Genomic DNA, 12,685 nt, shown 5'->3' with positions numbered 1-12,685 from the left:
ATTTTTGTTTCTTTTAGGTGAATTACTGAAAATAAAAAAGTAAGGTGGTTATGAAGCATGTATTTATTGCTTGTACTTAATTACAATAATCTACATTGAATAATAATTACAATATCGTTCTCTGCAATTTCAGTCTTAAATTTTTATATTTTTTTATTTACTTTATTTTGTTAAATGAAACTTTTAGTTACAATTTTTTTTACTTATTCCTCAAAGTAGTGAATTCAGTAGGGGTAGGTTTTTTTCTTTAGGTGATTAATTATTGTCATCACAATAAAAAAACATCAATTATAATTAACTTTATCTATTTCCAATACACTTGATCATAAAGAATATTCGGCACACATTATTATTTCACTCTTTTTAGGCACTAACTTTCTATTCTAAGGTGTTTACAATAAATAAATTGCATTATTTATAGGCACGCGAGTTTAACTCAAAAAAAAGAAAAAAAAAAACAATAAAAATTGTACAGTAATAATTAAAAAAAAACATATTTTTGCTACTTTTTTCTTTTTTATATAAAAATAATAATTGGCAAGCTATAGAATACGTATTCGAGTAAACACTATACATCTCATTTTACTTAAAATAGCTTTTATATATTTACAGATTATAATTTCATCACAAAGTAATATTACAGTAATTAGCTATTTAAGTTCTTTTACATAATACATAAAAATATAAGGAGCAAAAATCATAATTATAGCATAATAATAATATTATATTCTATTGAATTGAATCAAACAATGTTTACATTTGAATAACGAAAAACATAAAAAGCGCTTTAAATATTGTTTTTATTGGTCAAGAATTGCCCAATGAAAACGCCTAAAAACAATCTACCAATCACAGCATTCTAAATTACATTGCAGTGACAGTTTGCGTATGATGGCGTCGTGTAATTTCCCGCTCTCAAAACCTATTCTTTAAAAATAAAACATAATCAACCAACTTACGTCTTCTAAAATAAAATTATGTGCCAGCACTAAATAAACGTAAATATACAAAAAAATAAACAAAAGTACTTACTTACAAGTATATTTTACCTAATCGTAAGGTACTTAAGACTTGTAGAGTAGCATGTAAGTAATGGAATAAATATTTTTTAACAATCACACGAATATTACATACTAAACATATCGCTACTTTAAAATGCATTTCAATAATGCTACTCAATATTTTTTGTCATAATTTTTTCTAAAATAATTTGAATAAAGCTTCTAACCGAATATTGATCAATTCATAATTTACTAAAGGAACATAATATTTTGTAATTCAGACAAACGTAAGACTTTTGTGAACTCAATAAAGATTTCTAAATTTATTTTTAGGCAGATTAATTAAACACTCAGGGACAATCCACAAAATGTGTTTTTGTGACACCCTCGAACAGTGTAGGCACCTTCGAACTTTTTAAACAAATTTAAGCTAATATTGTAAAGTTTCGGACGATATTATTTTTTTTTTACAGTTTTAAGACTTTATTGTATTACATTGCCTACTCAGGAAATATTTCTTTTCATGGCAAATTCAAGCTGATAGAGTCAAAATTTCTGACACCGCCATTTGTGTTTATACGCGCTAGCACCTCTTGTTGTAACGCGCGTAACGTGCGTTGCGCGCTCGTGTCGTGCGGCGCCAGCAGTAACGCGCGTCGTGCGTGCGGTAGGGCGTCGGACGCGCGATTGAGCGCCAGTAACGCGCGCGCGCACGCGTACGAGCACTCGAACGCGTTGGGACGTAACACGGACGCTCGGGACGCGAGTTCTAATGCTTCCGCTGGTTCCTGTAAATAAAATGTATTTTTGTTTAACTTGTTTTGTTAGAAGACTATTAGAAAGTGCAAAGAGCACGTGTATAATATATCCCAATAACCAACAATAACATTTAAATCGATGTTAAAGTTGTCTGTGGGCGCAGATAGTTGGCGCTCAGTTAAAATTACAATAGCTGTAGCAATAAATTGTGTAATTTGTTTTTTAAATTAAGATGGAGGTCTGGTGTCCTGAAATACAGGCTATGCCTAGCTTAGGCACCAGTCTCCCACAAAATAGTTAATTGTACTTCACTTATTTGAAATAATATTGTGTGTTTGTGGTGAGAAAAATAAATAATTTTTCATTTTCCATTTTCCAGCTTTGTCTACACTGTGTCTTTTACTGTTCGTCAAGGGCATGCGTTATAGCGCAGTCAACAGCGAACGTGAGGCATGCCCGCGACGTATGCCCTCTGACCGTTTCATGGGCGTAGCGAGGTACAGGCAGGGGGGGGCAGCTGCCCCCCCCTACAAGACCGATCAGTCGTTAATGCTCACGAGTTTCATACCTAAACGTGGAGCGGAGAGAGTTGCGAGGTGAGAGGGGAGGCATTCAATCCGAGTTCGCTCGCTCATATTTTGTTAAAAATCACGAATTCGAATTTCTTTATCTGTCCATTGGCCGGTTTTAGCACTACCAGCGCCATGGGTGAGATTTCCTCGGCGACCAGGGTGTACCACTTTTAAAGCAAATAAATGATTGATCGATTGACTGCTGATAGTGTTGAAAAAATTTGGCGGCCCTTTTGTTTGCTTTCAGCGCCTCTTTCGGCGTTAGGGGAGGGGGGGGGGGGCGGCGACGCCAGTCGCCCAGCGTCCCCCTTCCCCGCTGCTACTAAACCCCCGCCCCCCCTATATAGAATCCTGGCTACGCCCATGGATGGTTTCCAAAACTTTCGCTTTGTTATTAAAAATGACAGTAGGCGTTGCGTTCGTTAACGCATTCAATTATTGAATGCGCCAAAACGAAAGTTGAATGAAAGAAGATGACGAAAATTGAAGACGAAAGCGCATAGTGTGGACATAGCTAGACATGTTTTTAAATTGTCAATTTAACACGCTGTTTCCTATGAAAAATCTTCGGAAACTAGTCATTGGTATAAGTTATTATAAAGATATTTACATTAAGTTTCCTCTTGCACCGCGACAGATTCAGCAGTAGATTGGTCTTGAGCTGCAAGAAGGCAGAGTCAGCCCCGTCTTCTCCAACTAATGGCTGGACTTTCTTCAGCGCGTACGAGTAGCGGTGAGCCGCTTCCGATGGCCGGTTCTTCCGGTAGAGGAGATTACCGTCTTCCAGTAGCTTGTTTAGCAGAATCAGCCTGGAAGTTGAGGGTTTTGGATTAGAAATATGATGGGAAAATCCGGTAGATCTTTTTAAGAAGAAGATAGCTGCTTCCAACAATATCTCTATATTTATTAAACGATTTCAAACAATTCGTTTTCTTGAGACCACCTTTAAAATGTCTTCTTTTCAACAAAAAAAGAATGATCAAAATCGGTTCATAACCGACTAAGCTATTCAAAGATAAATATAAAAAAGCGTGTTATAATATTTTACGGTCGAATTGGGAAAAAGGAAACTCTACCATTTTTGAAGTGGGTTCAAAAAGGTATTGCCGAAATTATGTTGTGACAATATTTTTTAATAGTTTACTCACATAAATTCTGGTTTGCCTGATGCCATAACCCACGTGGTAGGTCCGAGTTTCGCTCCTTTCTTCAGAAAGCAGTTCACCAACTGAAATATAAAAACTTATTGTTATTATTTCATACAGCGTCTTTTAATTTGGTACAAAATAGCGTTTGGGTTTTTATTATTATGAGAAAAGGACTAATTTAAATGTAATTATACTAGATGCAGTTTTGACTTGTAGACAGCTTGTTGGTGCACACATCACGTGGTTATCACAAAAGTTTTATTACGTGTGTATACGTAGCACGTAGATGTTATACGGTACGCACCACTGTCCAATCGCTCCATCTAGGGGCCGCAGGCCGGTATCTCTCTGCTGTGAGCTTACGTGCGAGTGTGATACGTATCGCTGAAGCCACACCCCTATGCCGTGTATATTATGCGATTGTGTACGCACGTACCGGCGAATAATATGACGCGCTATCGTTTTGTTGTGTTTGTATGCGTGCGTGCGTATACATACCGATACATTCCGCTGTCCAATCGTTCCGTCTAGGGGCCGCAGGTTGGTATGTCTCTGTTGTATGCATAATATGTACCTACCTATATAATACGTATCGAACGCTGAAGCCACGCGCCTATGCTGTGTATATGCGTTTGTGTGCGCGCTTACTTCCGTATCGCTTTGTTGTTGGTGCGTGCGTGCGTATACGTACCGGTACATTCCGCTGTCCAATCGCGCGGTCTAGCGGGCGCAGGCCGGTGTGGTCTGTCCGCTCTAGTGATGCGCCTCGCTCCAACAGGAGTGAAGCGAGTTCGGCAGGCCCGCCACACGCCAACCCGAGTGGCGTCCGTCCGGAGCCGTCCGGGAGATCTGTAATACAAGCATCATGATAAACTTTAGGAGAAATTGGTATAAATATGTTCTAGAGGCTGAATAATGCTCAACGTTGAACGTTTTAACTAGAGAAAACTAGCTTCGCGTCAAGCTCTTTCAAACAAAATAATCTTGAAAAAAACTATGCCTTGCAATAATTGAGAAACAGGGAATGTTTCTAATCTCAATTTTAATTTTAGCTCGTCGCGTGCCATATTTTTTTGAACACACCCAATTTTAATACTTTGAATATCGGTTCACCATCCTCTTGGGTTTGAGCAAGATTTTATTAAACTTACTTACACTAAAAATACAACTTGACATTCGACATTCAAGTGACTCACCGATAGTCGCCCCTCTGTCCAGCAGCACAACTGCCGTCGGTATCTTGGAGCGCAGCGTCGCCCAGCCCAGAGCCGGTATACCGTCAGCATCGACAGCATCAGGATCCGCGCCTGCAATAAAGAAAATGTTTTTATTACATAATTATATTATAATAATAATATATTATAGAATAGAGGATTGGTTAGAAACTAACACTTTGAGGACGTCTACTACTAGTTTGGGGACTAGACCAGCGACGACCAAAATAAAAAAATAACTGACGAAAGAAAGCTTATTTCTTTCTTTTTTTCTAGCAAATATATGGGACAATAATTGTTGAGTGTGGGGGAATTAGTTTTATTGCGCTTGAAACAAAAACTATCCTTTTTCTTGTCTCCAAGTATGTCCATATTTTCTTGTCTCCAAGTATATAAATATATACCAATCTAATTTGGATCAGTCGTTTAAGCGTTTAGTGGTAACAAACACGCAGATAGACAGACAAGCACACATACATAATATTTGGATTTATAACATTATAGTGAGTGTGGCAAAGTGCGCTATATTGCTATTTTTTTATACTGCTGATTAAGGATTTCCAATCAGCGGTATGGAAAAAAACCTATATGGCGCACTTGATGGATAGGCGCACTTTGCTACACTCACTATATGTAAGTGTGCACATTACACCCATTACTAAACATATTTTTATCAGAAGGTAAGTCGGCAGTCACTAACCATGGTCCAACAAGATCTCCACCACATCATCGTGTCCCTCCGCCGCCGCTAATATCAGCGGGACTTTGCCCCCGGAGCCTCCCACATCAGCACCCGCATCTAATAGCCTCAACACCAAGGCAGCTCGCCCAGCCTTCGCCCCTAAAGCTAAAGGCGACATCTGGCGAGCGTTGAGCGAGTAGGGGGTCGCCCCCCTCGCAAGTAGGGCTCCGGCAATGGCTGCGTGGCCGGCACTGCAGGCGGCCGTAAGGGCAGTTTCACCGGTGACTGGGCAGATACCGTCCGGCTGTGAAATAACAGAAAGGTTAATAAACAACAAATCGCAAACCAATATAAGTATTAATAATGCTGGTTAAAAGTTACGGGAATACATGTTTGTCTGAGCGACCTGAGCCTTTTGTAAAGTTGACATCATTTACCTAGATGATAACGAAGTTTGAAAAATAACTATGGAAGTTGACAAAAGCATAATATTATTTAACAGGTTTTGTAATTATCTTACAAGATATTACGATAGTAATCAGTTGGTAGCAATGACAACCACCGTTCACCGTTTCAAAACCAAGTTTTAAATAATTGTGATTTGTCTAATACTCTGTTTAACTCCGCTTTATCAGATTAGACAAGCTACTACAACTTTAACTTATTTTATTAGAGTCTACTTACGAATAGCTCAGCAGTATCCAACAGATACTCCACAATATCCAAGTGCCCGTTCTGTGCTGCACCAATCAACGCATGTCTTGCTCCTGGGACGAGTTGCTCGATATTATCCTCCATGATCAAGGACCTATCGTCCTTACCGGTCTGACAGCCCAGAAGGTAGATCACTGTGTCTCTGTGACCGTTCTTGGCTGCGTGGACTAGGGGTGTCTGTTCGGCTGTGTCAGTGTGGCTTAAAGATGCACCTTGAACGAGAAGATTTTATTTTCAAATACATGGAAAACTTACAGCAGAAACAAGAACAGGTTAGTAAATCGCCAATAACAAGTTCTCGCTTATGATACGGTTTCCAGCGAATTTAGTGCAGTGTACCTTAGCTCTAACCATGCAATCCTAAGTTTGGGTTTCGTATATCTTCTTTAAAATATCTATCTAATAATGTTGACTTAGAGAAGAGGATACTCTTGCTTGAACTTTAAGAACTTAAATATCCTACATATCTTTATGTTAGTATATAAGGACTGAAATGAATACATACCTGATGCAATCAACATCCTCGCTACATCAGTGTGTCCACGCTGACACGCTAGAGACAGCGCCGTGCAGCCTTGAGAGTTTGTCATCTCCAGATCCGCTCCAAACTCAATAAGCAGCCCCACCATAGAAATGATGCCTTGGTAGGCGTACATACACAATAATGGAGCATTGCCAAGACACTCCGTGATCTGATTTGGTGAGGCACCAGCTAGGAGCATTAGTCTTGATACTTTGACGTTAGGAGTGTAGATATTCCTTAAATTGGCGATAGCTTCGCCAACGTTTGCTGCGCTGGTGGCCACCATCATGGCCTGGAGGTCTCTAGGACACAGACCGAGCTGCGCTGGACCTAGGTTTCTGTACATATGCGCTTTCAGTATATGGTGACCTAGCTCCATAGATTTCTCCGGATCCAAAGGCGCTTGGACTCGAGATAGTCTAAAAGCGATGCCACAGTGCCCTGCTCTTAAATCGCAGAGGAATTTTGGGCTCTCGTTGTCATCGCGTCTTATCAACCACTCTCTGAAGGACGGATGGAAGAACATGTATGTGTTGTCGATGCGCTTCACCAGAAAATCTGAGAGGCTCTCAAATCTCAGGCAGAACTCCTCCCATGGCATAAAAGTGTCGACTAACAACGAATTGACTGAGTAGTATATCTCCACCAAAGTGAGAGGGTATAAGGCGGACAGGCAGACGCTTAGTATGTGGGTGACCTTTTCAAAAGACTGCACCGTTGGGAATCGTAAGTTGAACTGCAGTAGAAATATCTGGGCAAGAGAAATGGGCACTACTTTGTAGTTCGTAGATTTGACTACAATATGACTTCGTTCCAGAAGATCTAAAATTAATTTCAGAAACAGGAACGATCCTTGGCTAAGATGGAGCACATATTGAGCGAATTTCGTCACAGAATTGTGGACTCCCTCCGATTTTCCTGTGGAACTCTTGACGTTCGTTTCTATGATCGGTGCGGAATGGACTCTAGAGTTAAAATACTCCAACAAATCCTTATTTACATTATCTGACTCGTCCAAACTCAGTCTGGTATACGGTAGCTGTTTGGTCAGTTCAAGAAATTGGGTCCTGATGGTGGTCACAACTTTGAGCCAAGACGGCATTTCAGGTACATGCCTGGTCAGGAAAGATGCTATGGTGTACCCATGGTCTGGTCTATGGTACTCCGCCTCGCATAACCCATCGACCAAAATTATGCTGTTTCCTGAATCTATGGCTTCGTTCTTCCGTAGGGTGATCAGCGGTTCTATGATTCCTCTCATGAAGGCTAAATCAGGGTCTGCGATGCATTCCTTAAGAGATAAACAGGCAAGTAAGTGCGGTTCGCTTAGTAGGTATTCTCTGTAGGCTTGCAGTCTTGGCGCTTGGCAGAGCTGCGCGGCCAGGGAATGTACGAATTCTCCTACAAGGCAAGTACTGTTGTTGTCGGCCTGAAATTGTAACAACAACTCATTAGTTATAATAAGCAACGCTTAAAGATCAAGTTATGTGTCAGACATCAGTGGTAGATAACTCTGAATGGATTTTTTAAAAGTTTTCATTCGGCAGAAGTGCTAGCTTTATATAAACTGCTAAGAGATGGCTCTCTAGACTCTTACCTGGCAGAAGTGATACGCCACAACCTTCGACGCTAACTGCGTCACCAGCCCCGCCGTCACCTCCTCAGGTAACACCTCCCGTATGTCTGTCTGTTCTCGTAGCTCCTCGTCGAAATACCGCTTCCGACCGAAGCACGAGTATTCAACCAGTTGGAGAATGAGAGCAGTCTTGCCTGTACCCGCTCGACCGGAGATCAAGATTCCTGGAAAAAGGTGGGAAGTTTTAGTATCTTAGTAGGCACCAATTATTATTTTTAGATTTTCAAATGAGGCGATATCAAATAGAATACAGCACATTAACTAAACCTATTGGAGATAAAGGTTATGAATTATGACTAATCTACGCCGCGCCTGTTGGAAAGCGACCGAACTGGCTTATTGTGTGTTAAATGAGTCTTTTTTCACATTAACAACGCGACAGAAAACATCCAAGGATTATTTTAGCTCAGGCGAGTTTAAGTAGCGTGACTAATTTGAATTCACTAGGGCTGCGTTTCCACTGAAGTGGAGCGGTGTCCGAATTGACCAATCGTGCTATTCCAGCGGAATGACAGCGAAGATTTCGAGCATGGTGATTGGTCAATTCGGCACCGCTAAGCTCCGCTCCGCTCCGCTTCAGTGGAAATGCAGCCTAACGCCTGTAAAGTTAGTCGTTGATTTGAAGTCTCCCATGCGCATGGGCAGACAGTAATGGAATAAGTGGAATACCTGATGCAGAAGATTATAATCTCTTTTCCACATCATTAATCAAGTATTACTGTAACCTAGTCCGGCGCAATCCAAGAAGAGTAACAAGTATAATAACTTGATGCCTTCTAACAAGTACATACCTGACGTGGAAGATTCTAGAGCCTTCTCCATGTCCCTCATGAGCCACTGTCTGCCAGAGAAGGTGTTGCCATCACAGGACGGCACCTCGAAGAATAACGGCCGTAACGTCAGTTGCGGGGTGGGGTGAACTGAAATGGAAGAACTCGTTTGTAATCTATGTGAAAACCGGGAACATTAAGTGATAAATGAAGCATACATTTTTGACGACGATGTCCTATTACTGTGTGTGTGTGTTATGTGAGACAACTAAATATGGATAGTTACTTTTACTATGAAAGGGTTTTTTTCCGGTTTCTCAACATCGCCAAAAGCAATGCTAGGCCATGGGCAGTGGTGGCCTTACCCATTGTGAGGCCTCGGGAAGGTCTTTGCGAGACCCTTTGTCTTATGAAAAAAAAAACCTTGCGAGGCCCCTGCAAGAGCGAGGTCCCGGACGATTGCCCTGTTCGCCACCCCCTAGGGCCGCCATTGGCCATGGGGTTGATAGTTCAAGTTACCTTTCTTCAGTTCAGCGGAGGCCGTGGACTGTTTACTGCTGGCTCGCGCTGAGCGGCGCGCGGCCGTCTTCCTGTTTTTGAAGAACCCGCTAGACATACGCGTCAACTCCTCTCTGCCGTTTTGGAGACCTAGAAAAAAAAAATTCGTTTGAAACCGGTCGTGTATTACGTTAAAATTTATAATAATAATTAATTAATATAGTGGAAAAAGGTACACTTAAAATTGTGTTTTAAATGAATTTCTATCAAGACCGACGACGCGACGGTACAATCAAATAGGTAATATGTACCTAGAAAAAAGTTTCCTTTCAAATAATCGTGTAACATAATATTTACACTTCCATTATTTTTAGGTATACCTTCTGATGGTACTTTAAATATCCATTACTTATCTTTCTACAATATTTCGAGTAACAGGAGTTTTCAAGAAAACTGCGTAATTTTTGTTTGTATGAACACGCATAACTTTTTAAAGATTATTTTAAAGGGCTAACTTACAAGTTGTTCCTGTTATCACCAATTGACTGAAATGATGATTTCAGACAATTCTGAGACTCTTAAAATTTCGAGGTACGAAGTACTAGAATTAGTCTCAAATTATAATATTATTTTCGAAATCTTTGAGCTTTCCAAAATTTCGAAGTTCAAATAACAAGAATTGTACCTTCTAGGATTGAGGTGTAATGCCTTAAGTTGGACAGTGGACTCTCATGCTCTTCCAGCATTTCCAAGTTTGACTTACAAGAATTGGGTCCCATGGATAAAGGTATTAGCAGAGAAGTTGATTCTTAGGCAAGTGGGGGACCTACGTAGTTTAGTCGCGTTATGTCAATCCCAGCCGACAGATCACAATACATTATGATCCAACCAAATGACGATGGTCTGTCAACTCCCTAGGAGGCTTCGATGGTACTCACCGGTAGCAGAGTGTCGTCGGCTGCCGGGGCTGGAACAGTTGCTGAGCGACATGGACGCCAGCGAACCCAATGACTCCCGACCCAGGGGTGTCGCCGCGTCCACCTCCGAGGAACCGGTTAGGGTTGACACCTGGGAGAAAAAAATTATATAACTGAGTTGCAGGACATAAGTGGGATTAATTAGGGTTAATACCGCATTGAGACGGTTGTAGCAACTGGCCAATGAAGATTCCCAAATCGGGGACCTAAGTAGTTTGGTTGCGTTACGTCAAACCCAGCTGACAGATCACAATTAACATTGAATTGACATATTCGACCAAATAACGTTGGTCTGTCAATTGCAAAGGAATCAACTTCCTCGATGGTACCTTTGCTTTGTACACTCACGTCTTAGCTTTCCATGTGATAATAATTGACGTTAAGAAGGCAAACAAATCCTGTAATAGTTATTTTAAGTTTATTTTTCTAATAATGTGATAATTTATTATCACATTATTAGAAAAATAATTTATTTATACGTGGGAGAGCCATGCTTCGGCACGAATGGGCCGGCTCGACCGGAGAAATACCACGTTCTCATAGAAAACCGGCGTGAAACAGCGCTTGCGCTGTGTTTCGCCGAGTGAGTGAGTTCACCGGAGGCCCAATCCCCTACCCCATTCCCTTCCCTACCCTCCCCTATTCCCTTCCCTTCCCTTCCCTACCCTCTCCTATTAACCCTATGCCCTCTTAAAAGGCCGGCAACGCACCTGCAGCTCTTCTGATGCTGCGAGTGTCCATGGGCGACGGAAGTTGCTTTCCATCAGGTGACCCGTTTGCTCGTTTGCCCCCTTATTTTTATAAAAAAAAATAATAAAACAAACTTATAATACGAATCTAGAATTCTATCGCTTGGAATGAAACCTTCTATCATTTATTAATGTAAATACGAACCGTGCCTTTCAACTCAGCCAGAATTTTAGACTAAATACATAGATGAACTTCATCAAAAATACTTACCGGGCTGGTATTATGCGAGGCCAGGGTATGTGCGTCCAGAGAAGCGAGAGAGTTGCAACTCTCCCGCGATTTGCTTCTCCTTCTCTCCCCCAGGAGAAGACCCAGACGCATATACAGGTCGTTCTGTCTTCTGGACTCATACTTGTGACCTCCCTCGTCATCTGTAAAGAAGAGAAGATGAGTTTCTGTGTCATCTTCTAGAAGACATGCAGCACACACACATGCTTTTTTGATGAATTTTGGTGCTTATTTTACATAATATGTTGGTGATTTTATACAGTGGGATAAAACATGCCTAAAACAAAAAAAAAACACTCGAAACACAAAACGCATGCTAATTTACACACGTAAAAACTTTAAATATAATAATTAAGTATTTTTATTTACTTATCAGTGGTTTTATTAAACGTTCTACTATTGATAAGAGTGTCTCTATTTATTCGTAATAATAGTATTTCTCACTAGAAAGTATACATTTATTATGATTAACATCCGGACTACGTATTTTAATGATGCCTTAAAACAAAGTCAATACATTTTCTCTTAATGTCTTAATTAAATAACTACTTGAGTAATCATTAATCGAATGCACCCGTTAATCTTATTTATAATTCGCGTTATCAAGTAAGAATAGACTCATAATACTCTCCCATTAATACGCCACTTCCATACAATAACATACATTATTCATACACACTTTCTCACACATTACGACAAATTAAAACAATAGGTTTAACCTTTATCCATTGGGATTTGCAAGTAAAAAGCTACAGGAAGTGTATAGGGTAAAATATTCCCATGGTTTGTGCATGTAAAAACAATAATAGGTCTAATTTGAGGAGAACGGAAATGAAGAAAATCTGTAATTTTTCTTCAATGCCTAAACCACAGTACAAATATCACATTTTAATAGAGTCAAACTCAGAGCTGTGTCCTTGAAATCTATCCCGTTCAAAACAGAGACAAGTTTTACGTGCGACGTGATTATTCATTACTTTTTTAATGAAATTAGGGGGGTAAACGAGTAAACTGCAGGGCTATCACGTAAAATAGCGATCAACGATCCACTAGCAATAATCGCGCGTGCGATTGCTGGGAATATAAACAATGTTGTCATGTATAGCGATCGATTGCAATCGTATTGTTTTGGCTGATACCGTGACACTTGATACGAAATTGCGATTTTGGAGCAATTATCACGTAATAATTGCTATCGCATTGCTCTCGCAAG

General features: G+C 40.4%; 1 protein-coding gene across 4 annotated transcripts in view; it reads right to left on the bottom strand.

Annotated features, from left to right (window-relative positions):
• Window positions 1–1,321: 1,321 nt before the first annotated feature.
• The window catches only part of LOC121733507 (protein TANC2), a 185,974-nt gene continuing 174,610 nt past the window's right edge, over window positions 1,322–12,685 (bottom strand). For all 4 annotated transcript variants that reach the window (XM_042123769.1, XM_042123770.1, XM_042123771.1 and 1 more), the window contains 13 exons: window positions 11,455–11,615; window positions 10,456–10,585; window positions 9,539–9,667; window positions 9,041–9,169; window positions 8,211–8,413; window positions 6,596–8,042; window positions 6,061–6,302; window positions 5,395–5,680; window positions 4,677–4,787; window positions 4,172–4,329; window positions 3,481–3,560; window positions 2,943–3,141; window positions 1,322–1,789 (listed from right to left, as the gene is read on the bottom strand). In XM_042123769.1, coding sequence (XP_041979703.1) covers window positions 1,523–1,789; window positions 2,943–3,141; window positions 3,481–3,560; window positions 4,172–4,329; window positions 4,677–4,787; window positions 5,395–5,680; window positions 6,061–6,302; window positions 6,596–8,042; window positions 8,211–8,413; window positions 9,041–9,169; window positions 9,539–9,667; window positions 10,456–10,585; window positions 11,455–11,615 — 3,542 coding nt within the window. In that variant the 3' untranslated portion in view covers window positions 1,322–1,522. The remainder of the gene's footprint in view (window positions 1,790–2,942; window positions 3,142–3,480; window positions 3,561–4,171; window positions 4,330–4,676; window positions 4,788–5,394; window positions 5,681–6,060; window positions 6,303–6,595; window positions 8,043–8,210; window positions 8,414–9,040; window positions 9,170–9,538; window positions 9,668–10,455; window positions 10,586–11,454; window positions 11,616–12,685) is intronic.

The sequence above is a fragment of the Aricia agestis genome, chromosome 14 (genome assembly GCF_905147365.1).
Source record: "Aricia agestis chromosome 14, ilAriAges1.1, whole genome shotgun sequence".
Taxonomy (NCBI): domain Eukaryota; kingdom Metazoa; phylum Arthropoda; class Insecta; order Lepidoptera; family Lycaenidae; genus Aricia; species Aricia agestis.
The sequence above is the reverse complement of the archived record's forward strand: the minus strand, read 5'-3'. Positions and strand labels throughout refer to the sequence as shown.